At 54.5% G+C, this 22,644-nt stretch overlaps 1 protein-coding gene across 3 annotated transcripts in view; it reads left to right on the top strand.

The window, feature by feature from the left end:
* LOC120895627 (titin) overlaps nt 1–22,644 on the top strand; it is a 154,990-nt gene that overhangs the window by 62,697 nt on the left and 69,649 nt on the right. For 2 of the 3 annotated variants that reach the window (XM_040299130.1, XM_040299131.1), the window contains exons 19-23: nt 10,312–12,082; nt 12,156–12,385; nt 12,452–13,825; nt 13,896–16,694; nt 16,768–22,614. In XM_040299130.1, the coding sequence (XP_040155064.1) occupies nt 10,312–12,082; nt 12,156–12,385; nt 12,452–13,825; nt 13,896–16,694; nt 16,768–22,614 (12,021 nt within the window). Of the gene's footprint in view, nt 1–3,501; nt 3,643–4,149; nt 4,980–10,311; nt 12,083–12,155; nt 12,386–12,451; nt 13,826–13,895; nt 16,695–16,767; nt 22,615–22,644 lie in introns of those variants that run through there. The other variant, XM_040299133.1, reaches the window with a different exon arrangement.

A 22,644-nucleotide genomic window follows, 5' to 3' on the forward strand; every position in this document is an offset into this window, starting at 1 on the left:
CATAAGTGTGCTTAAACTGCGGCAAATGGCATATCTTCAACGGCGCGTGCCCCTTTGCGTGCGGTGCAAAACGATCGCAAACACGCTCGCGCAAGATCGCGCAGCGCACAGTGTCGGTGGATGTAGCATGGCAAATGGTAACATTTCACCACAAATATTTCCCCCCCACGACTGTTTGGGAAATGAAATCATCAACATGCACACAAACACACCAAGCTGGCTGCATTGTAAGTGTACGCGACTTACGGGCGCCCCAAAATTATGTGCAAAGGGGCGAATTTTGGAGAAGAACACACTGCGACCGATCTCCAAATAACAACGATTGTGAAATTCGGCCGCCCCGTGCGTTTTGGTGTGTGGGGATGGCTAGTACAACTGTCCGCCCACCGCCCAGAATGATGGAGCGCAGGACCTTGAAAGAGCAGCTCTCGTGGACAGGAGCCAAACACGATTGTTGTTTATACGTTGCGAATCATATTTCTGTAGTCTGTTCTGCGTTTCAATGTCTAGTTGAGAGGCGAATCGAAAGATCTTCTGCCTGAGTTTGTGGGATTGAAAGATTATTTGTTTGAAAAGTTGTTTGAAGCAAACGAGATCAACTTTTTGAGGTTAAGAAAATGATATTCCTTGACTTGACATTTACCAAGAACTCTTCTGCCAACAAACAAACATACAAATTATTCCCAAGGATTCCACATTTAATGAAGCTGAAACAACATTCTCTCCCCATTGCTAATTTGGCTAATTTGAATGTGTGTATTTCCCTGTGTGCAAGCACTCAACACCAGAGCAAAGGTTCCGACCCGGTTGAGTCAGCTCACCGACACAGATCCAATCCCATTTCCTTCCTTCTTCATTCGAAATAAGATGGAAATGTCTTCGTAGGTGGAAACCCCGATACCCACAGGTTGTTGGTTGTGTAGAGCTGATGGTTTTACCGTCGTACAAGGTATTCATGGATGTCATGATGTACGGTGGCCAAAGAGGTTCGGGTATGACATGCAACCTGGCTAAAAATATTCCACAACCATCAGCGTTCATCTTTTCGCCCGGCCTGACTAAGCCGCGTTGTCTTCTAGGCACCCGTTGACACCCGTGTTTTGACAGGTTGGCGATTCATGCGATTCGGCTCCTTACGGCATCCTCTCTCACACTTGTGCTCACGGTTGTGACTCACACTTGTGCTCGAGTTTTGGTGTGCGGTGCGATGTTGTGGCTGAAGTCATCTCGCAGGAATGCACTCGCCATCAAGGAAAGCATCATCATCAGCAGAACAACAACAACAACAACGATCACGATGATTTTCACCTGTTCTTCACAAGAAGATTCGCACGCAACGGCACGCTGTGTGCTTGTTTGTAGTGTTTTTATAGTTGTATGTGTTGGTAATGTTTCCTTGCGGGAGAGGTTGAGGGAAATATTTCACCATAAACACACACACAAGACACCAACAGGTATCTTCTTCGCAGTACACCTTCAAGGTGATGCAAAAGGAATGCTTCCTACCTCCCCACGAAATGAAATAAATCTTCCATCCTAATTCTGATGACGATGATGATGGAGGTGGATGGGTTTGGCTGCTTCCAAATATTTCCACGCCTGGTCTGCTAATGTTTTTTTTTCTTTTTTTTTTGCAAACGTTGGGGCTCATCTTTGCAAAAAGTAGTAAACGAGAAAAGTTTGCAGATCGCGTCGAGGTCGTGTCACGTTTATTAATAACATGAAATATTGTTAGTATTGCGAATGAGAGAGTACAGTTTGTCCAAAAGGGTGGATAGTAAGGTTGGGGAGGATCATTTTCTCGCCTGAATTGGACTTAAAAGTTAAAGAGTTCTTTATACAACTATTTAAGAGCTAAAGTATATTTAATATATGTGTATCATGAAATTATTTGCTTAAAAATATGCTCAAGTCGATCGCAAAACACTCTCCCATTAGAAGATCCTGTGCAAATCCTTAAACACATTAAACCGTTCCTCTTTTCTAGCTCTCCTCAACAATGTTGTGAAATTTGCGATCGTTTCTGATGTGCTCATTTCCCCCCTAGAGATCAGCATATCGGTTTTCTTTTCTTTTTTGCGGGGACACATTTTCCACAACTCCTCGCGCCACGCCACCTACAAACACGGCGCAGAATATCAATCGGTGCGCAACAATGATTCCGACTTTAAATGCATACCACCATCCCCCCATTTTACAGCCCACTAGCGGCAGATCATTATCAATTGACCGTGTCCGTGCGCTGGGAGGTGTTAAAAAAATGGCCACCAATTCCCCCCCACTCCCCACTATCCCCCACTTTCAAGCCGTTGTCGGGTGGTTGGCCTTACACCTACTGGTTGCTGGACAAACGATTCGAGCAAAACAAAGCAAAAAAAGAGCCATCTTGTGTGTGCCGCCTTTTAGGATAAATACTTTTTTTGCCTCCGATCGCACGAGAGCGCGCGTGTGTGTGTGATTTTGTATTTTTTTGTTTCCATTTGCACGATGCGTTTTAGTTTAACGATGCACGGATACATCCCAGGCGGACACGCACGCGTAAGTGTGCGATGAATTATTCAAACCTCCTTCCTAAAGAGGGTGAACAAAAAAAACACAACAAACTACCCCCCATTTTTTGTGAATTCTCCGGGAAAGCGATCGCCTTACACAAGAGAGGGAGGGCGAGTGCAAGTGTGTGGGAAGGAATTTTCACCAGTCGCTTCTCACTCATGGAGCGTTTTTCTCCGGGCCAGTTTGCTCCATCTCATACCCATCTCAGCCTCACGCTCACTTTTGCGCTCTCTCGCTCTCTACACTGGGGCGCTCTGGAGCTGGAGCTGAATGCGCCTGCGTAGCTCGGTACGATCGCCGCCAGTCAGCCAGCATCATTCCCATGCTCGACGTTCGAGCGCGCTGAGGTGTGGCGTGTGGCGCACATAGAACACTTCTTTCTCTACACACACACGCACACATCCTTCCTCCTTCCGCGCGTCGGCTCTCTGCCCGCCCGCCCAATTCGAAACATCGACTTCTACCCCCGCCTCCGTTCGGATGGGGACGAAAATTGGACGAGTTGGAAAACTGGGTAAAGAAAACATCATCACCGTGTTATGGAAAATCCAACCGGCCGGGAGATAGATCTGTGTGTATGTGTGTTTGTGTGTGTTGCTAGTATGGCATTCCTGGCCGGACAGGTTTTCCAACAAATCCAACAACACCCCGCCGTTGGGTGGAAATCCGTCCCACTAATGTTGCCACCACTGCAACTGAGACACCAACAAGAAAAGGAAAAACAAAAACATCCGTGAAAAAGTGTCATTATTTTTGGCATCGATCCAACCCACGTTTGTGTACTTCTGAGTGTGTGTTTGTGTGATGTGGCCAGTGCGCGCAGGCGCAAACCGAATCGGGTACGGTTCGGGACCCAAGGGGACATGCGCAAACCGGCCACCGGAAAAGCTCGTGCCCGTGGTGCGCAGTCCTGCCGATGCCCGGGTTGTGGCGACGATTTTGCCAGCCCAGAGGTTCACTCTTCGCTCGCTCTTCAAAAACGACCGACGTCTTCAGTTATTCGTCTCGGGGATGACTTGAACCGTTTTTCCTTTCCAACAAACTCGGTTCTGCGCCTGTGTGGAAAAGTGTGTGCGGGAAAGAAAAATCGTACGTACACCCCCCCCCTCGAGCCCCGGTGCCCTCGGTTTGGGTGTTTGTGCGCGCGCGCGCCCGCTCCTCTGTGTGTAAAGTGGACCCGAGTGTGAAAATTCTTCTAAGTCCCCTTTGCTAACGGGTGTTAGAGAAATTTTCGCATCGGCCTTTGGTGTGACGGCTCGAGTGACAGAGTTTTGGAGTTTCAATGTGAAAGGCACAAGGATGAAAATAGAGAGCAGTTTAGCTCAATTGTGATGGAAGTTTGTGAATGAGTGTACCAAACTGTGAGATAAAAAACAGATTTTATTGGATGTTTGTGGTTTTTCAAAAACTACTTTCTGGTCCTTCGAACCGGATTGCAAGATCAAGTGACAAGAGTTTTGTATGCAACGGAAGCTCTTTTTGTGGAGTTCCAGTGCAAATTTTGGTGATGTTTTTTTTTTCAGTGATCATGAGTTTTGTGAATTTAATTTAAATGTGTATTGGTTTTTTCCCCCATTTCGTTCTGGTTTTTCACAGCAGTTTAAGTCAGTGGAATTCAGCGGACTTATAACTTGAGTCTGATCAGCAAGAGCACGTCTCGATCGTCTATGAAAAGGGAGGCAAGCGAAATTTAGTGATTAATAGCATACCTAGTAAAGCCTCCGACCTTACTCTCCCTCGCCCCCTATTTTTGTTTGAGAAAAAAAGAAGCAATCTAAAGCCCAACCAACGCCAAGAGAAGGTGCGCCTTTAAGGCACTCTTCAATCGAAAAAAAGGAAGTTTTGTGGAATAGTGCTACAGTGAAAAGTTGGTCATTGGTGAACGCCAAAAAGAGCAAGCAAACGGCAATACAAAAGCGGGTGTGGGCGACGGGAGCAGTTTAAGGAAAAAAACAACCAAAATCCTCCTGCTGGATTTTGATTTGCAACCAAAGTTTTGAGTTTCGTTAAGTTTGAGTTTCGCTTATTTTCTGTGTGACTGTGTGAGTGTTTGTTTGTGTGTGTTTTGTAAAAAGAAAAAAAGAAAAAACAAACCCTCTCGACGTGTGCCGCCGCGACGTGTGCATTCTCCGACTGAAGGATGCAACGACCTAATCCGAATCAGCCACCGTTCCAGCTGCAACCGCAGCAGCAGCAGCAGCAGCAGCAGCAGCTGATGCAGCAGCATCAGCAGCAGATGCACCAGCAGTCGTCGATGATGATGCAACAATCATCGACGACGGTGCGCCAGCAGCAGCAGCAGTTTGTGCAGCGGCAGGAGTTCTCGCAGCAGCAGCAGTTCAGCAGCTCGCAGCAGCGCATCAGCAGCAGCCGCACGGAGCAACAGTCCGTGCAGCAGCAAAGCCATCAAGTGATGCAGCAGCGAGGTTAGTTTGCCCAACAACACTGGACACTGGACTGGAGGAGTGAACGAGCCTCGTGTAGAACGGTCCCTTATAGAGGAATTATGTAACGTTACGGACGTGTTTGTGAGAGCTGCAGTGTGATTTATTGCTGTCACAGCGGCAGCAGTAGAAAGGGATCACGTAGTGTGTGTCGTGGGGTTCGTGGGCCCGGCGACTACTCCTCACCAACCATGTCAGCCATTATTCTGACATTCTTTTGGAGTTAGTTGGCCACTTCCTCCGGTGGAAGCTATCGGTTGGAATGAACGCAACGGATGAGAAAATCTAGAACAACCTCATCCGTCGCCTTTTCCCCCGCTTACGTTCTCGCACTCTTTACACCAACCCACAGCTACGAGCACAGCTCGTTTCGCCATTGCGCCTTCGGTGCGCGGCCGCTGTGACAGTGAGACTGCGAACACGGTCTTCTGCACGGCCGCGAATGTGCTAAAAATATGCCTCCGCTGAAAAACGTTATTTTTAGTGCACGAGTACGACCAAACACACACACACACACAAACACCGCTCACGCTCGATCGGACGGGTCCGCACGATCGTCCGCACGTACGCGCAGGATCAGGAATTTCCCGCTGCGTCCTGTCCGATCACCCACCACCACTCCGTGTGTGTGTGTGTGTTTTTCTTTTATTTTTCCCTCCCCTTCTCACTGTCTCTTTTCTCGCCCAACGTTATGTTGGATGCAAGTGTGCGTGGGTGTTGCGTGGTTGTAATAGAGGCAAGATCGGCTGGACGGAGGCAGGCAGGTTGGATGGCAGCGAATGAAAAGAATTGCAAAAGGCCAATAAGAAAATCATTCGCCTATAGCGCTTTCTACTGGGATGGTGGTGGGAAGAAAATTCAAAATTATTTTAGGACAGGCGGAAAAATTCGCTATCCACCACCCTCCTGCCCATCGCGTGTTGGAATGCTTTCCCCATCGCTAGCTGTCAGAATGGTTCATTTATTTCGCATGCATACTGAGCAGCCCTCATGTCGTGGCACGTAGAGGAAAGGAAGGAATCCAAAAATGCTTTAATTTGACAAGTTTTGGAGCACGGCAGCTACACTTCTTGAGCCAAAATAACAGTCATTTGTGCAGCTTTGAATCGCATGGACACCGGTTGAATGTCGGCAGACGCCACTGTGGACACTTGACAGATGACGCCATGTTTATGAATAGACACAGGACCCTCTCCTCGCCGCACCAACGGCCAGCAGAGTTAGAATTAGAATTGTAACAATGCCAACAGCCGATTCTCTGCGTCTCAGTGCGTCATTCTATTTCGTGTGCCCCATCTGTCAAGCGCCGTTTTGGACGGTGCAAGTGTCTTAATAGAATCGTCAACTTCTTCTTGTGCGCTTTACCTTCAGGTTGGAATGCCCAACACGTGGTGTATCATTAGACTCCAATTATCGACCATTGCTTATCCGAACGACGTAAGGAAATTGGATGCCCCGTTTAGCTGATAATGCTGCTCACATTAACCAATCGCTTGCCGCATGAAACACAAAATCCCCCCCTCCCCCCTGCGATCGTCAAACGCGATCGTCTATCATTGAGATGGCGACGACGGCAGCAAACCCTTGGCACACACGGATGTCCATGCCTTTTTCCTCCCTTGTTCTAGGTCATAGCGCCGTCTCGGCTGGATGGCAGAGGGGGGAGGGAGCCGGTTTCACTTTTGCCCATCCGTGGCTGGTTCAAATTTCCAACGCATACGGCGGGCGCTCGTGGTTGCCCTCGACCGGTTCGTCCATATTTGGCAGTCGTCAGAAAAAAGGTGCCACCCGTTCCATAGGGCGTCCAGTGCGCGCGCCCTCGATTTTGAGCGCGCACTAGAACGCGTTGATTAGAGATCGTTCGCGATCGATCGTGCGGCCGTCAGACGAATGCTTTAATTGCTCCCCCTTTGGTGACTTTCCGGGTGACTGCAGTCTCGAGTATGTCATTTGGGAAGACTATAAAACCGCCCCAAAGGGTCAGGGAGAAAAATGCGGGCGCATTGTGCTGAACACGATGGCATGTAGTAATGGCGTTTATTTGGTATCGGCTGCTACTATACATATGTCACGCAGTAATCTGTTCACACTGAATTGATTTGTGAAGCAGCGGACTGATGGTCAGAGGTTGTGGAGGTTACGGACGCATGTTGTTGATTGTGTATGCGCGAGACGTCAATTTGTTTGATCGAGGACAGGGTTTCTGGGCAGTGGTGAAGGTTGCATCAGCTCACATCTTCCCGAAGTATCTCACTTTTCGCCCTGTTTCTTAACTTCAATCTATTTATTTTGATGGAATGTTGTAAGATCTCTCTCCTCTTCACACGATACACTTGATTTCAAGCTTGATCCCAAGAAGAATGTTTCCTCCAATAAAGCCCTCAGGCAATCTCACGCAATCAACGTGCCGGTTTTTGTGGTTATCAGTCATGCAGTGAATGAACCCACTTGCGCTCCCGCTGATCGATTGTAGAAGAAGCCACAAGAAACGACGGATAAAAGCAAGGCAATAATGAGCCCAAACCAAAAGGGCAAAAGGGAGCCGTCCAGCGACCCATCCATGCGAGCAGAAAATTAATGCACCCTTGTGTTTCAGTCTTTTCCTCGCATTTTGATGCAAAAACCTCATCACATTCACACAAACAAGAGCGCACGGATGTACAGTATGAGTTGCGCTCGTATAGAGTGAAAGGTGTTGAGGTTTCTTGTGGCCTGCGTGCGTTAGTGCGTATTTGCGCGACCGAATCGCTACCCTTCCGCCCGACTGACCTCAGCAGGTTCTTGCCCTTTTTCCATCCCGGAATAGGGCGGTGAAAAAAAAATGCCTCGAACGGATATCTGTCGGCCACACCAAACGCCATACGCTCCAGCGAACACTAATATGCACCTTGTGGAATACATTAAATTAATCCGCTTGCAGCACGGGAGAGGAAGCAGCAGGAGAAGCGCTGATGATGATGCAAGGTGCACTGGTAGCTAAATGAAAATGAAAATCCAAATTTCATAAGCCGTGGATTATGCCGACGCGGGACCCTTGAGAAAAGGTTGTTGATTTATCATTCGAGTGGAAATAATTGATCGATTTGATGTGATTGTGGGCAAAAGCGGCGATAATATAAGCGCACCCGTGTGCACGTGACGTGTTATGATAATACCTGTTGCGCTGCCGCAGTGCATCGTGCTTTTAATCGACCCGATGGCACACGAAAATGTTGTTGTTTACACCTCACTGAGCACAATTATACATTTCAATGCAAAAAGAAATCCTTTCATCCTATTTACAACTACGTTTGTCCAAAGGGGGCAGCAAACGCATTGCATTCGTCTGGCTGAACAAATTTTCCACCACCCTATCCGGCTGTGACTACTACACATCAGCTGCAAAATGCGGGACAACTTGTCACCAGTACCCTTGTTTGTCGATCGAGCATCGTCGACAGATTAGCCAGCTGTGTCCGTATTTGGTTCATCCTTTTTAGAATCATTCTGACTTACCAGAGATCGAGTTTTTTGTTCCACAACTTCAACTTGAGGGCTTCATTTTTAATGGAGTTTCTGTGTTCTGTGTGTGTGTGCACTACTGACCGTGTGCAGTACGGATGATGATTCCCATTTAGTGACGTCCATTCGTGACGGCACGCGTCGAAAGTGACGCACGAGTGCCTTACCGTACGCCGCCACGACGGGAGCTCCCAATGGCCTCGAAGGGTTGCCAATGTGCACTGTCCGGAAATGGAAGAAAAAAGAGAGAGATAAACAAATATACTATGCAGCTTACTAGAACACGGTTCGAGCCGAGGCGATTGGAAAGAAAGGTGGTAGAGTCGTAGACGTGTGTGCGCACAGAGACTTACGCTGATGCGCATCAGCCAGCCCTTCTTCGCGTTGATGATTGCGGAATTTGCTGATGCATTACGATGGAGATTATTTACTTAGGTTGTTGTTTTTTTTTCTTCTTGAGCTCTCCCGCCCCGGGTAAGCTCCTTACTGATTTCTTCTGGAATAGCTGATTTTACGCTGCACTGCGCATCGTGCCATAAAGATCAGCAACTGTGGCGGCGGCCACGCTAACGCGTCTTGCAGCAAACGAATCGGGAGCTGATGCGAGGTCTAATCGGTCATTAGCAGCAGCAGCAGAACGGGGATCGGATGCTATCCGACTAGTTGTACCGTTCTGTCATGTAGACAAACACACACACACACACGCACACTTATCTTCAACATGTGGGCAGATAATCGGAATAATATTTGCGCATTCTCTCGCCACCCGGTGCAAGAAATTAGCTTATCGCGATAAGAAGAGCGGACAGCAAAAGCGGAACACCAAGGGCTTTATGAATAAGTAGCAACAATTGTGTAACCTGTGTATAGAAGCACGAAGGTGTGATTTGAATGTATTTTGCAACTAGTTTCAGCCAACGTTCAGTGGATAAGGCGTACAATTTCACCCGAAGCGAAACCTTTAAGTAAATGTTCTCTTCCGGTTGCAAAGCAGCAAAACCGCTTTCCTTGTTCTAATGTAAATAATTCCGCCCAAGCTACACAAAGAGCTGTACCAATACGAACGCACCATCAACCCGGGGTTCGTCGTTTGGCGCACCGTTCGGCGCGCGCTCGTACGCGCTCTCTGGCCGCGGTAAAAAAGGGTCGCTGTTGCTGCTGCTGCAGGTTAAAAATAGTCAGCCGCGGCCACACAGACACAGACCGTCCGCGCTAGTTGCGTAATTCAACAATTTCCCGACTGCCTCTTCTTTGCCTAAAATTACATCACGCAGATTCACGGGGTCTCGGGTCCTGGGGTTTGTTGGGCGGATAATTTATGTGAAAGCGATCCGCGGTGCAGCTGTTCTCGAGCTGCTTTGTTGAGACGTCCACTCGTCCGGGTTCAAGAGACTCGTGAAGGTAACATAGGACCAGAAGGAAAGCAAGACAGATCACATGGAGATGCAAAATAGTGATAAGAATTAATAATTAAATGTACATTAGACTGATCTTCAGGTGGTGTGACCTTGACCCACAAAACCGGTGACAGTTTAGCACGCCGTGAGTGGTCCCACAACTATCTTCCCTTCATTCATGCTAGGTTGCTGAACGCTCAGGTGTGCACGTGAACTTGAACGACCCAGTTGGCACACCTTGCTGTGGTACGCTTGTTCTCGTAGTACGCCTGCAGTATGCCACTAAAAATATACGCAATTGACAGTGGTTGTTGTTGTCGGTTATGTTGTTGATGACAGAGGAAACTGGGTGAACCCTACTTGAAGCTTCTTTACTAACAAACTCCTCCTTTTCCTTCTTTCTCTTCGTGCAACAGTGCAACAGCAGCATGGTGGCTTCATTCAGCAGAGCGCTACACCGCTGGCATCGATCACGCCCGGTCTGCAGACACCAACTGGAGGTGCTCCGTTCCAGCAACAGCAGCAGCAGCCGCAGCAGCAAGTGCCGCTGCAGCCGCAGCCAACGTACGGCATGGCGGCCCCAACGCCCGTCCCAGCCGGCGCCCCTACCGGCGACTACTCGCCGCCGGTCTTCGAACAGATCTTCAAGAACTCGCGCTTCGCCCAGGGCGGCAACGCGCTGTTCGAGGGCAAGCTGAAGGGTAATCCCCGGCCGGAGGTTTCGTGGACTCGAAAAGGCGCACCCCTTCTCGACTCCGCGAAGCACCGGCTGAGCTACAACCCGGGCACCGGGGCCGTCTCGCTGATGATCAACCAGATCGGGCCGGGCGACGAGGGCGAGTACACGTGCAAGGCGCGCAATGCGGTCGGCGAGGCGATCTGCTCCGTGTTCATCCAGCCGGAGGGCATGGCGACGCCGCAGTTCCAGCAGGTACGCCGCGAACAGCAGCAGACCACCGTTAAGCAGCAGCAGCAGCAGTACACCAACGGGTACTCGCACGTGGAGGAAGAGTTCAAGGTGGACACGTTCGAGTATCGTCTGCTGCGCGAAACGTCCTACAGGGAGTCGATCACGCGGCGGTACGCCGGCGAAACGGACGCGCAGCTCATCACGACGGTCGATCGTGCGCTGGGACCGGCCACGGCCCCTCAGATCGGTCAGAAGCCGCGCAACTCGAAGCTTTCGGAGGGTTCCGATGCGGTGTTCAGCACGCGTGTGCTTGCTAATCCGCGTCCGCGTCTGTCCTGGTTTAAGGATGGACAGCGCATCATCCCGTCGGCGGACAAGTACGAGGTTAGCTACTCGAACCAGCAGGCCATGCTGCGCATCAAGAATGTGAACGCGCGCGATTCGGGCCATTACACGCTGCTGGCCGAAAATCCGCAGGGATGTCAGGTGTCGTCGGCAGTGCTGGCGGTCGAGGCGGCCCAGGAGCAGGTGGCTGTGGAGCGTGCTACTTCCTTCTCGGAGCAGCAGCAGCATCAGCAGTTCCAGCAGCACCAAGTCATTGAGACTTCGACCGAGGCTACGAAAGCGCTGTCGCCGTCGTTCATGACGCTGATCCAGGACGCGGAGACGACCGAGGGCAAGATGGTACGGTTCGATTGCCGCGTGACCGGTCGTCCGTATCCGGAGGTGGCCTGGTACATTAACGGCAACCTCGTGACGGACGATGCGACGCACAAGATCCTCGTGAACGAGGCCGGCAATCATTCGCTGATGATTACGAGCACGAACCGCTTCGACCATGGCATCGTGACGTGCGTGGCGCGCAACAAGAGCGGTGAGGTGGCGGCCCAGGCCAAGCTGGTCGTGTGCGAGCGCGAGCAGGTCGTGGCGCCGAAGTTCGTCGAGCGCTTTACCACGGTCAACGTGAAGGAGGGCGAACCGGTGCGACTGTTTGCGCGTGCCATTGGTACGCCGCTGCCGCGCATCACCTGGCAGAAGGATGGCATTCCGCTCGTCCCGGGGCCGGAGGTGCAGATCTGCAACGACGAGAACGGCTGCACGACCGTGGATATCCCGCGGGCGAAGGCGTCCGATGCGGCGTGGTACCAGTGCACGGCACAGAACGTGGCCGGTACGACGGCAACCCGCGCTCGGCTGTTTGTCGAAGCTCCGAAGGGACCGGAGCCGGAGCAGAAGCGTCTCAATCTGCCACGCCCAACGAAGGTCATTCAGCCGGAGTAAGTATCCAATTTCTATGCCGAGCGTTGCTGTGTAAGGGTTCGTCGTCTCACGGTCATCTTACAATTACAGGGCTGTTCCGGAACCGGAAATTATCTATTTGCGTCATGTGGAGCGAGCTGCTCCGCATGCGCCACCGAAGGAGGAGGAACGCACCTATCCGCCACCGAAGTTCATCGTGCCGCTGAGCGACGTTGCACAGGTTGAGGGTGGCAAGGTGCACTTCGAGGCGCGCATTGAGCCCGTCTCCGATCCTTCGATGCGTGTGCAGTGGTTCCTGAATGGCAATCTGATCCAAGCAAGTAAGTAACACAATAAAGAATACAACGAAAGACAGCCATTTTCAACGAATGTCATTGTCATTGCAGGTTCGCGTGCAAACACGACCTTCCAGTTTGGTTTCGTAGCGCTGGATCTGCTGACGATCGTGATGGAGGACAGCGGTGAGTATCTGTGCCGTCTGTCCAGCTCGACGGGAGTGGCGGAGTCGCGCGCCATGCTGAGCGTGCAGCCACGCCCACCGATCGAGCAGCAAACGCAGCACCCATCGTCGCTGGATCAGATCCAACATCTCGAGGACTACTCTAAGTACGTGCGTACCGAGAGCATCGAGGAGGTCGTCAACCAGAGACCAGGCTTCACGCGTCCGCTGCAGGACTTGGGCGAGCTGGAGGAGGGTCGCAATGCGCACTTTGAGGCGCAGATCACGCCGGTCAGCGATCCGACGATGCGCGTCGAGTGGTACAAGGATGGACGCCCGATCACGGCCAGTTCACGTATCACGGCTATCTTCAACTTTGGCTACGTTTCACTGAACATCATGCATCTGCGGGCGGAAGACGCCGGCACGTACACGGTGCGAGCGGTCAACCGCATTGGCGAAGCGATCAGCACGTCGAAGATTTCCGTCGTCAGCAAGGCGCCGGTTACCGGGGACTTGGGTATCCAGGAGCAGCGCAACTACATCCAGAAGATTGAGGAGCTGGAACAGTACCAGAAGTACCAGAACATGAAGTTCTACGAGGAGACGCCGGAGAGCACGCAGCGCCCGGAGTTCAAGAGCCCCATCTCGGATCAGTTGAATGTGCGGGAGGGTGGCTTTGCGCACTTTGAGGCGCGTCTGGAGCCGGTCGGTGATGCAACGCTGCGCGTCGAGTGGCTCAAGGACGGTCATCCGGTGGAGGCGAGCTCGCGCATCACATCGTTCTGCAACTTTGGATACGTGGCGCTGACGATCAAGCAGGTTACGGTGCACGATGTCGGCACTTACACGTGCCGTGCGTACAACTCGCTGGGTGAGGCGCACGTTTCGGCTAAGTTGACGGTGCTGACGCGCCAGGACATCATTGTCGACTCGCAGACGAGCCACATGGGCATGGAGAAGATCCAGTATCTGGAGGATTCGTCCAAGTACATGCGTACCACTCAGGAACAGGTTGAGCAGGTGGTACAGCCGCAGCCACGCTTCTTGGGGCCGCTTAAGGGTACGAACCGCATTGTTGAGGGACAGCGTGCTCACTTTGAGGCACGTCTGGAACCGCAATCGGATCTCACGATGCGTGTTGAATGGTATCACAATGGTCGTCCGCTGATGAGCGCTAATCGCATCCAGACATACCACGACTTTGGCTACGTTGCGCTGGACATTTTGGACGTTCGTGCGGAAGACTCGGGCACCTACACGCTGGTAGCAGCGAACGCGGCCGGACAGGCGCAGGTTGAAGCCACCATGGTGGTGGAAAGTAAGTTTTGAATGTCTCTCCTTCAATGGATGAATTGATGTTAATCCGTTTTTCTTGCTTCCTTCTCCAGCTCGTGCCGCTATCGATACGACCAGCATGCACCACGTTGTGGAACGTTCGCAGCAGAAGGTGGAAAAGCATTTCGTGGAGCCACAGTACCAGGTGGAGGAGCTGTGCAAGTCGAAGCCGATCTTCACGCAGCCACTGTCCGATCCCCAGCCGGTCGGCGAGGGACGCAACATCCATCTGGAGTGCAAGCTGGAACCGCTCGGTGATCCGACGATGCGCGTCGAATGGTACCAGAACGGGCGCCCGATCACGGTCGGCTCGCGCTTCAAGACGTACTACGACTTTGGCTTCGTAGCGCTGGACATTCTGCACTCGACGGCGGCCGATTCCGGCGAGTACACGGTGCGCGCCACGAACCAGCTCGGTTCGGCCCACACGTCGGCCTGTGTGCGCGTCATCACGCGCTCGGACATCATTACCGAGGCGCAGAGTGAAATGTCCGTCGAGCAGATGCAGTATCTGGAGGACGCGTCGCGCATGAGACGCGATGTGCTCGAGGACATTACCGTGATGTCGCCGCCCCAGTTTGCCCGCTCGCTGCACAACGTGGAAACGTTCGAGGGCACCAACATTCATCTGGAGTGCCGTCTGCAACCCGTCGGTGATCCGTCGATGCGCGTGGAATGGTTCGTGAACGGAATGCCTGTCAAGATTGGGCATCGCTTCCGGCCGGCGTACGAGTTCGACTACGTTGCGCTCGATCTGCTCGGTGTGTATGCGGCCGACTCGGGCGTGTACACGTGCCAGGCGCGTAACTCGCTCGGCGAAGCGGTTACCTCCTGCTCGGTGCGCATCATGGCGAAGAAGGACCTGATCCTGGAGTCGCAGTACCCGGCCGGTCTGGAGAAGCTGCAGTATCTGGAAGACATTGCCCGGTACCGCAAGACCGAGTACGTCGACGAAATCGTGAACGTGAAGCCGCGCTTCCTGACCAAGCCGAAGAACATCGATCGGGCGCAGGAGGGTGGTCATGCGCACTTTGAGTGCAAGCTGGAACCGGTCACGGATCCGAATCTGAAGGTGGAATGGTACAAGAACGGTATGCCGATCACCGTCGGTCATCGATTCCGTCCGATCCACGACTTTGGATATGTGGCGCTCGACATCATCGATCTGATCGCGGAGGATACCGGCACTTACATGTGTCGGGCCGTGAACTTGGTCGGCGTGGACGAGATTGCCGTGCAGTTGTCGTGCCGTGGATCGCAGCAGATCCTAACCAACACCCAGAACGAGATGGGACTGGAGCAGATCCAGTATCTAGAGGAGAAGACGCGCCAACAGCGCTCGGACTATCTGGACGAGATGACAACGCAGGCACCAACCTTTACGACCTCGCTGAAGCACATCGAGATCAAGGAGGGTCAGCGCGCTCACTTTGAGTGTCGTTTGATCCCTGTTTCCGACCCGACGCTGCGTGTCGAGTGGTACCACAACGAAGCGCCCGTCAAGACGGGTTCGCGCTTTACCGAAACGAACAACTTTGGCTTTGTCGCGCTGGACATTATGGGCTGCCTGGCCGATGATTCCGGCACCTACACGTGTCGTGCGGTGAACGCGCTGGGTGAAGCTGTCACGTCGGCTACCTGCGTGGTGCACACGCGCAAGAGCATCTACTCGGAGTCGCAGCATGAGCATGCGCTGACGAGTTTGCGCTATCTGGAGGACAACTCGCGCTACCAGCGTGACACGGAGGTGGATGAGGTGATTACGCAGGCACCAGTCTTTACGCTGCCGGTTAAGGACGTGAAGGTGGCCGAGAACCAGGCCGTACACTTTGAGGCACGTCTTGTGCCGGTCGGTGATCCGAAGATGCGCGTCGAGTGGCTGCGCAATGGAGTCCCAATTGAGGCATCCAACCGCACCACGACCATGCACGACTTTGGTTACGTTGCGCTGAATATGAAGTACGTCAACCCGGAGGACTCGGGCACGTACACGTGCCGTGCGACGAACGAGCTTGGCCAGGCGGTCACCTCGGCGAAGCTGGTCGTCCAGTCGAAGGCTTCGCTGGATCTGGAAACGCAGAACGAGAGCGCACTGGAGAAGATCCACCAGCTCGAGGACGCGATCCGATTCCAGCGCCGCGAGGAGGAAGATGTCGCCGTTACGGTGCCGCCAAAGTTCACGACGAAGCTGCACGGTCCGACCAGTCTGGTGGAGGGCCAGAGCGCTCACTACGAGTGCCGCATCGAGCCGTATCCGGACTCGAGCCTGAAGGTGGAATGGTTCCACAACGGACAACCGCTCACGACCGGCCATCGGTTCCGAACGACGTACGACTTTGGCTTTGCCGCGTTGGATGTGCTGACGGTGTACGCCGAAGACTCGGGTGAGTACACGTGCCGCGCCACGAACCATCTGGGCTCGGAAACGTCCTCGATCGCGCTGAACGTTACCCCGAAGGCGGGCATTGTGCGCGAGACGCAGCACGAGGGAGCGCTGGAGAAGATCCAGTACCTGGAGTGCGACGCACGGTTCGGTCGCAAGGGCGAGGACGAGATGTACGTAGCGGAGAAGCCAGCCTTTGGCCGACCGCTCAAGAATGCCAGCGTCGGCGAGGGCCTGCCGGTGCATCTGGAGGCGACACTGACGCCGGTGAACGATCCGACGATGAAGGTGGAATGGTACTGCAACGGGCGCCCGATTCAGCAGGGCCACCGGTTCAAGACGACGTATGACTTTGGTTTCGTAGCTCTCGACATCCTTTATGCGCACGCTGAGGACACGGGTACTTACATGTGTAAGGCTAAGAATGCAATTGGAGAGGCTGTTACGACATGCGCTGTAAAAGTCACAGGTAAGCGGTCTTGCGGTCTCAAAGACTTTCAATTTCTTTACTACATTGTTCCTTTCTCCTTCCCCTTCTTCAGCAAATGCCGGACTATATTTGGAGACGCTTGATGAACAGCGGCTGCAAAAGATTAAGGAACTGGAGAGCTACCAGAAACCACAAACGCAGGAAGTTGAACCGGCCAAGCAGAAGCCAGTCTTCCTCACTCCGCTGACGAGCCTGGAGAATCTGAAGGAAGGCGACTACGCCCACCTGGAGTGTCGCGTCGAACCGATCAACGATCCGAACCTCAAGATTGAGTGGTTCATCAACGGCAAGGCGATCCGTGCAGGACATCGCTTCCGCACGACGCACGATTTCGGCTACGTCGCGCTCGACATCCTGTACGTGTATGGCGAGGACAGCGGCACGTACATGTGCAAGGCCACCAACCAGGTCGGTGAGGCGGTCAGCACGTGCAACATTCGCGTCACCAACAAGCGCAACATCATCTTCGACTCGCAGCATCCGGACGGGCTGGAAAAGATCCAGAAGTTGGAGGCGCACTCGCGCCCCAACCGTCTCGAGCTGGACGAACCGGAAGTGACGGCACCGCGCTTCGTAACGGAGCTGCGCGGCACGACCGAAATTCACGAGGGCCAGACGGCTCACTTCGAGGCGCAGGTTGAGCCGATCCACGATCCGAACCTGCGCATCGAGTTCTACCACAATGGAAAGCCACTGCAGTCGGCTTCCCGGTTCCACATCACGTTCGACTTTGGATACGTCGCGCTCGACATCCAGCACGTTGTGGCAGAGGATGCGGGCGAGTACACGGTCAAGGCCATCAACGCGAAGGGCCAGTGCAAGTCGTCGATCAAGATGCAGGTGACGGCAAAGGGAGCGATCATCTCGGACACGCAGCACCCGGAGGGTCTGGACAAGATCAAGCAGCTCGAGGGCGCCAGTCCATTCCGTCGCCCGGAGGTGCAGGATGCGGTCACGAAGCAGCGCCCGGTGTTTACGCAACCACTGCAAAACATCGACTACGTTGCGGAGGGCCAGACGGCACACTTCGAGTGCCGCCTGATCCCGGTCGGCGATCCAAACCTGCGCGTCGAATGGTTCCGCAACGAGCAGCCGCTCGAGGATAGTTCGCGCATCACGAAGCAGCACGATTTCGGATTCGTGTCGATGGATCTGCAGCACGTGCGCGAGGAAGACGAGGGCGTGTACATGTGCCGTGCGATCAACCCGCTCGGTGAGGCCGTCACGACCGCCTCGATGCGGGTGCGCACCAAGGCAAGCATCCAGATGGATTCGCAGCACCCAGAGGGCATGAAGAAGATCATCGCGCTGGAGCAGCCCCACCAGCAGCGGTCGGAGGACCAGGAGGCAGCATTCGAGAAGCCCATCTTCACGCAGCTGCTGACTGGCCCGTCGGAGCTGTGGGAAGGTCAGCACGCCCACTTCGAGGCGCGTGTGGTGCCGGTCGGTGACGCTAGCATGAAGTACGAATGGTACGTGAACGGCGTCGAGCTGAAGATGGGCTCACGCTTCCGCACTACGAACGACTTCGGATTTGTCACGCTGGACATCAACTCGGTCGTCGCGGAAGACTCGGGTGTGTACATGTGCAAGGCTATTAACCGCGCTGGAGAGGCCGTCTCATCGACCACGATGAAGATCAAGTCGAAGGCATCGATTGCGGGCGAACCGCTGCTGCCGGAAGCTTGGGAGAAGATCCAGCTGAAGGAAGCCGCCATGAACCGTGTGCCGGATATGTTCGTCGACACGACGCCCCAGCAGGCGCCAGTCTTCACCACGCATCTGGAAAGCCACGACAAGCTGCAGGAAGGCCAGCACGTCTATCTGGAAGCTCAGGTGGAGCCACGTGCCGATCCGAACCTGCGCATCGAATGGTTCAAGAACGGTATCGCCATCACGACCGGAGCGCGTATACGCAGCACGTTCGACTTTGGACTTGTGACGCTGTCGATCAACGGTCTGCGCGCGGATGACTCTGCCATCTACACCTGCAAGGCTACGAACAATCTGGGCGAAGCTGTGTCTACCGCTACGCTCAAGATTGACGCCAGCCACTGGCTGCTCGGAGACACGATGCACCCCTCGTCGGTGCAGAAGATCCAGGATCTGGAGGCACCGCGCATGAACCTGCGCGACGTGCCGGAGGATCAGTTCGAGTCGCCCGTCTTTGTCGACCATCTGAACAACGTGGAGATCAAGGAGGGTGAAAACGCTCACTTCGAGTGCCGCGTCGAACCGTCCAAGGATCCGACGATGCAGATCGAATGGTTCGTCAATGGAAAGCCGTTGCCGACTGGCGCTCGCTTCAAGACTACGTACGACTTTGGCTTTGTCTCGCTGGATCTGACTGGCGCGTATGCCGAGGATTCGGGCATCTACACGTGCAAGGCCACCAACAGCAAGGGATCGGCATCGACCTCGGGTTCGTTGCGTTGCGCCAGCACCACCACGATGTATCTGGACACGCAGCACCCGCAGGGTAAGGCCGGTCTGGAGGCGGTACAGGACACGGAAGCGGCATTGGCCAACCGATACCGCCGCCAGGAGTCGAAGCCGGAGTCTGCCTTCCCGAAACCACAGTGGACGGTACAGCTGCAGTCGGAGTTCCGGCTGAACGAGGCGGAAGCACTGCATCTGGAGGGCCAGGTGGAGCCAAAGGACGATCCTAACCTGAAGATCGAATGGTACTTCAACGGTAAGGTGCTGGAGCATGGTTCGCGCTTCAAGATGACGAGCGACTTCGGTTTCGTTACGCTCGACCTGACGGAGGTGTACGAGCGCGACCAGGGCATCTACACGTGCAAGGCATACAACCAGGCCGGTGAAGCGTTCACCTCTTCGACCGTGTACTGCGTGACGAAGGAAAGCCTCATCGAGCGTACCCAGCATCCGAAGGGTACGGAGGGACTGGAGAAGATCCAGGATCTGGAGGACTCGCTGCGCCGCCCAGAAGGTGGAGAGGCCGAATCCGACGCTGGACATGCGCCACGCTTCACGTCCGAGTTCGTCAAGCTCACGAATGTCGGAGAGGGTGAGATTGCTCACTTCGATGCAACGCTCATTCCGACCGGCGATCAGTCGATGACCATCGAGTGGCTGTACAATGGCAAGCAGCTGGAGGCAAGTCACCGCGTCCGCACGGTGTACGCCTTCGGTATGGTGGTGCTGGAGATCCTCGGCACGAAGATCGAGGACTCAGGAAGCTACACGTGCCGCGCCACGAACCGCTGGGGCACGGCCGAGATCAGTGTCGACCTGGAGTGTGTCGATAAGTCGGCTGGACAGAAGCCGCGCTTCACCACGCAGCTCCAGTCGCTCGAGGGCCTGAAGGATGGTCAATCCGCTCACTTCGAGTGCACGCTGGTGCCGGTGAACGACCCGGATCTGAAGGTGGAATGGTTCCACAACGGCAAGCCGATGCGCCACTCGAACCGCATCAAGCCCGTGTCCGACTTTGGCTACGTGCTGCTGGACATTGCGTACGTGCAGAGCCACGATTCGGGCGAGTACGTGTGCCGTGCGTCGAACAAGTACGGCGAGGATACGACCCGTGCCACGCTCAAGTGCTTCGGCAAGGGTGGTGTGTACCTGGAGTCGCTGCAGCCCGATTCGCTGGCCCGCATTCGCGAGCTCGAGAGTCAGTCGGGTGCAAAGCAGACGGCGGCAGGATCGCCAGTTGGCGAGGCACCACGCTTCACCACGAAGATCAGCGACATCACCAAGCTGGTGGAGGGCCAGAGCGCTCACTTTGAGGCGCGCCTGACGCCCATCAACGATCCCGAGCTGGTGGTGGAGTGGTACTGGAATGGACAGAAGCTGCCGCACGGCCATCGCTACCGCACGTTCCACGATTTCGGAATTGTTATCCTCGACATTCTGTACTGCTACGAGGAGAACTCGGGCGAGTTTGAGTGCCGCGCGACGAACAAGTACGGCTCGGACAGCACCAAGGCGACGCTGCGCTGCATCTCCAAGGCTAACCTCATTCTGGACTCGCAGCTGCCCCGTGGAATGGAGGGCGGACTCGAGAAGATCCAGACGCTGGAGGATTCGCTGATCCGTACGCGCGACGAGCGCGAACGTACCGAGGGTGGACGTGCGCCAGTCTTCACCACTCCGCTTTCGAACATCGATTCGCTGCGGGAGGGTGAGAGTGCTCACTTTGAGGCGAAGCTAACACCGACCGACGATCCGAAGCTGAAGGTCGAATGGTTCTGGAACGGCAAGCCACTCAAGACGGGCTCGCGCTTCCGCACGTTCTGCGACTTTGGATTCGTTATCTTGGAAATCTCGCCGGTATATCCCGAAGACTCGGGTGAGTACTCGTGCCGTGCAACGAACGAGTACGGCGAGGCCGTTACTACCTCGACCATGCGTGTGCAGGGCAAGCGTAGCATCATCTTGGAATCGCAGCTGCCCAAGGGTATGGAGAGCACGATCGAGCGTATTGCCGAGCTGGAGGGCCTGGGCATTCCGCACGGAGGACTTGGCTCGCCAGACGATGACACTGGCAAGCCGCCGGAGTTCATCACCACCCCGTCGGACATGACGCTGACGGAGAATTCGCTGGCCCACTTCGAGTGTCGCCTGACGCCGATCAACGATCCGAGCATGCGCGTCGAGTGGTACCACAACGGTAAGGCGCTGTGGGCCGGTTCGCGCATCAAGACGATCAACGACTTTGGCTTTGTGATTCTGGAGATTGCGGGCTGCTATCAGCGCGACTCGGGACTGTACACGTGCAAGGCGACGAACCGCCACGGCGAGGCGACCGTTTCGTGCAAGCTGACCGTGCGTGGTCGTCAGGGCATCATCATGGAGCCACAGCTGCCGTCGAACTTCCGCACTGGCACGGAGAGCATCCAGAAGCTGGAAGAGCAGCTGCACAAGCGCGAGGAGCTGATGGCCGACGAGGAGGAGGGCCGTCCGCCGAAGTTCGTTGTCGAGATCAAGGACAACGTGGACGTGGCTGAGGGTGGTCCGGTGCACTTTGACTGTCGCGTCGAGCCCGTGGGTGACTCGTCGCTGCGTATCGACTGGTACCACAATGGCAAACCATTCGCAACTGGTTCGCGTGTGCATATGCTGAACGATTTCGGCTTTATTGCGCTGGACATGGACTACGCGTACGTGCGCGATTCCGGTGTGTATGAGTGCCGAGCGACCAACAAGTGGGGTACGGCTTCGACGACCGCCAAGGTGACTGTGGTTGCCCGTGGTGGTATCGTGCTGGACTCGCAGCTGCCCGAGGGTATGACGGCTTCCAAGCTGAAGGAGCTGGAACGTGGCAAGGTGACGCTGGCCACGCAGGAAGAGCGTACCTTCGGACCGCCCAAGTTCGTGTCGCAGATTCAGTCGGCCACGATCGATGAGGGCGAAACGATTCGCTTCGAGTGCCGCGTTGAGCCGAAGGAAGATCCGAAGCTGCGCGTGGAATGGTTCCGCAACGGCAAACCACTGCCAAGTGGTCACCGTTACCGCACGATCTACGATATGGGCTTCGTGTCGCTGGACATTCTGTCGGTGTACACGGAGGATGCGGGTGACTACACGTGCCGCGCGTACAACGAACACGGCGAGGATGTGACGAAGGCACACATCAGCTGCAAGAAGTTGCCGTCGATTGTGCTGCAGAACCAGATCCCGAAGGGCATGCAGAAGTCGGAGACGCTCATGCAGATGGAGGCGACGATCAAGAAGTACACCGAGGAGATCTTCCTTACCGAGGACGATCTGTTCGATCCGGACCGCAAGCAGCCGCCGCGCTTCGTCGTGCAGATCAAGGACCAGACCAACCTGGTGGAAATGCAGGCGACCAAGTTCGAGTGCCAGCTGGCCCCGGTCGGCGATCCGGACATGAAGGTGGAATGGTTCTACAACGGCAAACCACTGCCGTACAGTAAGTATCAAGAGGCGTTGGACTGGCAAC

The sequence above is a fragment of the Anopheles arabiensis genome, chromosome 2, assembly GCF_016920715.1.
Source record: "Anopheles arabiensis isolate DONGOLA chromosome 2, AaraD3, whole genome shotgun sequence".
NCBI classification, from domain to species: domain Eukaryota; kingdom Metazoa; phylum Arthropoda; class Insecta; order Diptera; family Culicidae; genus Anopheles; species Anopheles arabiensis.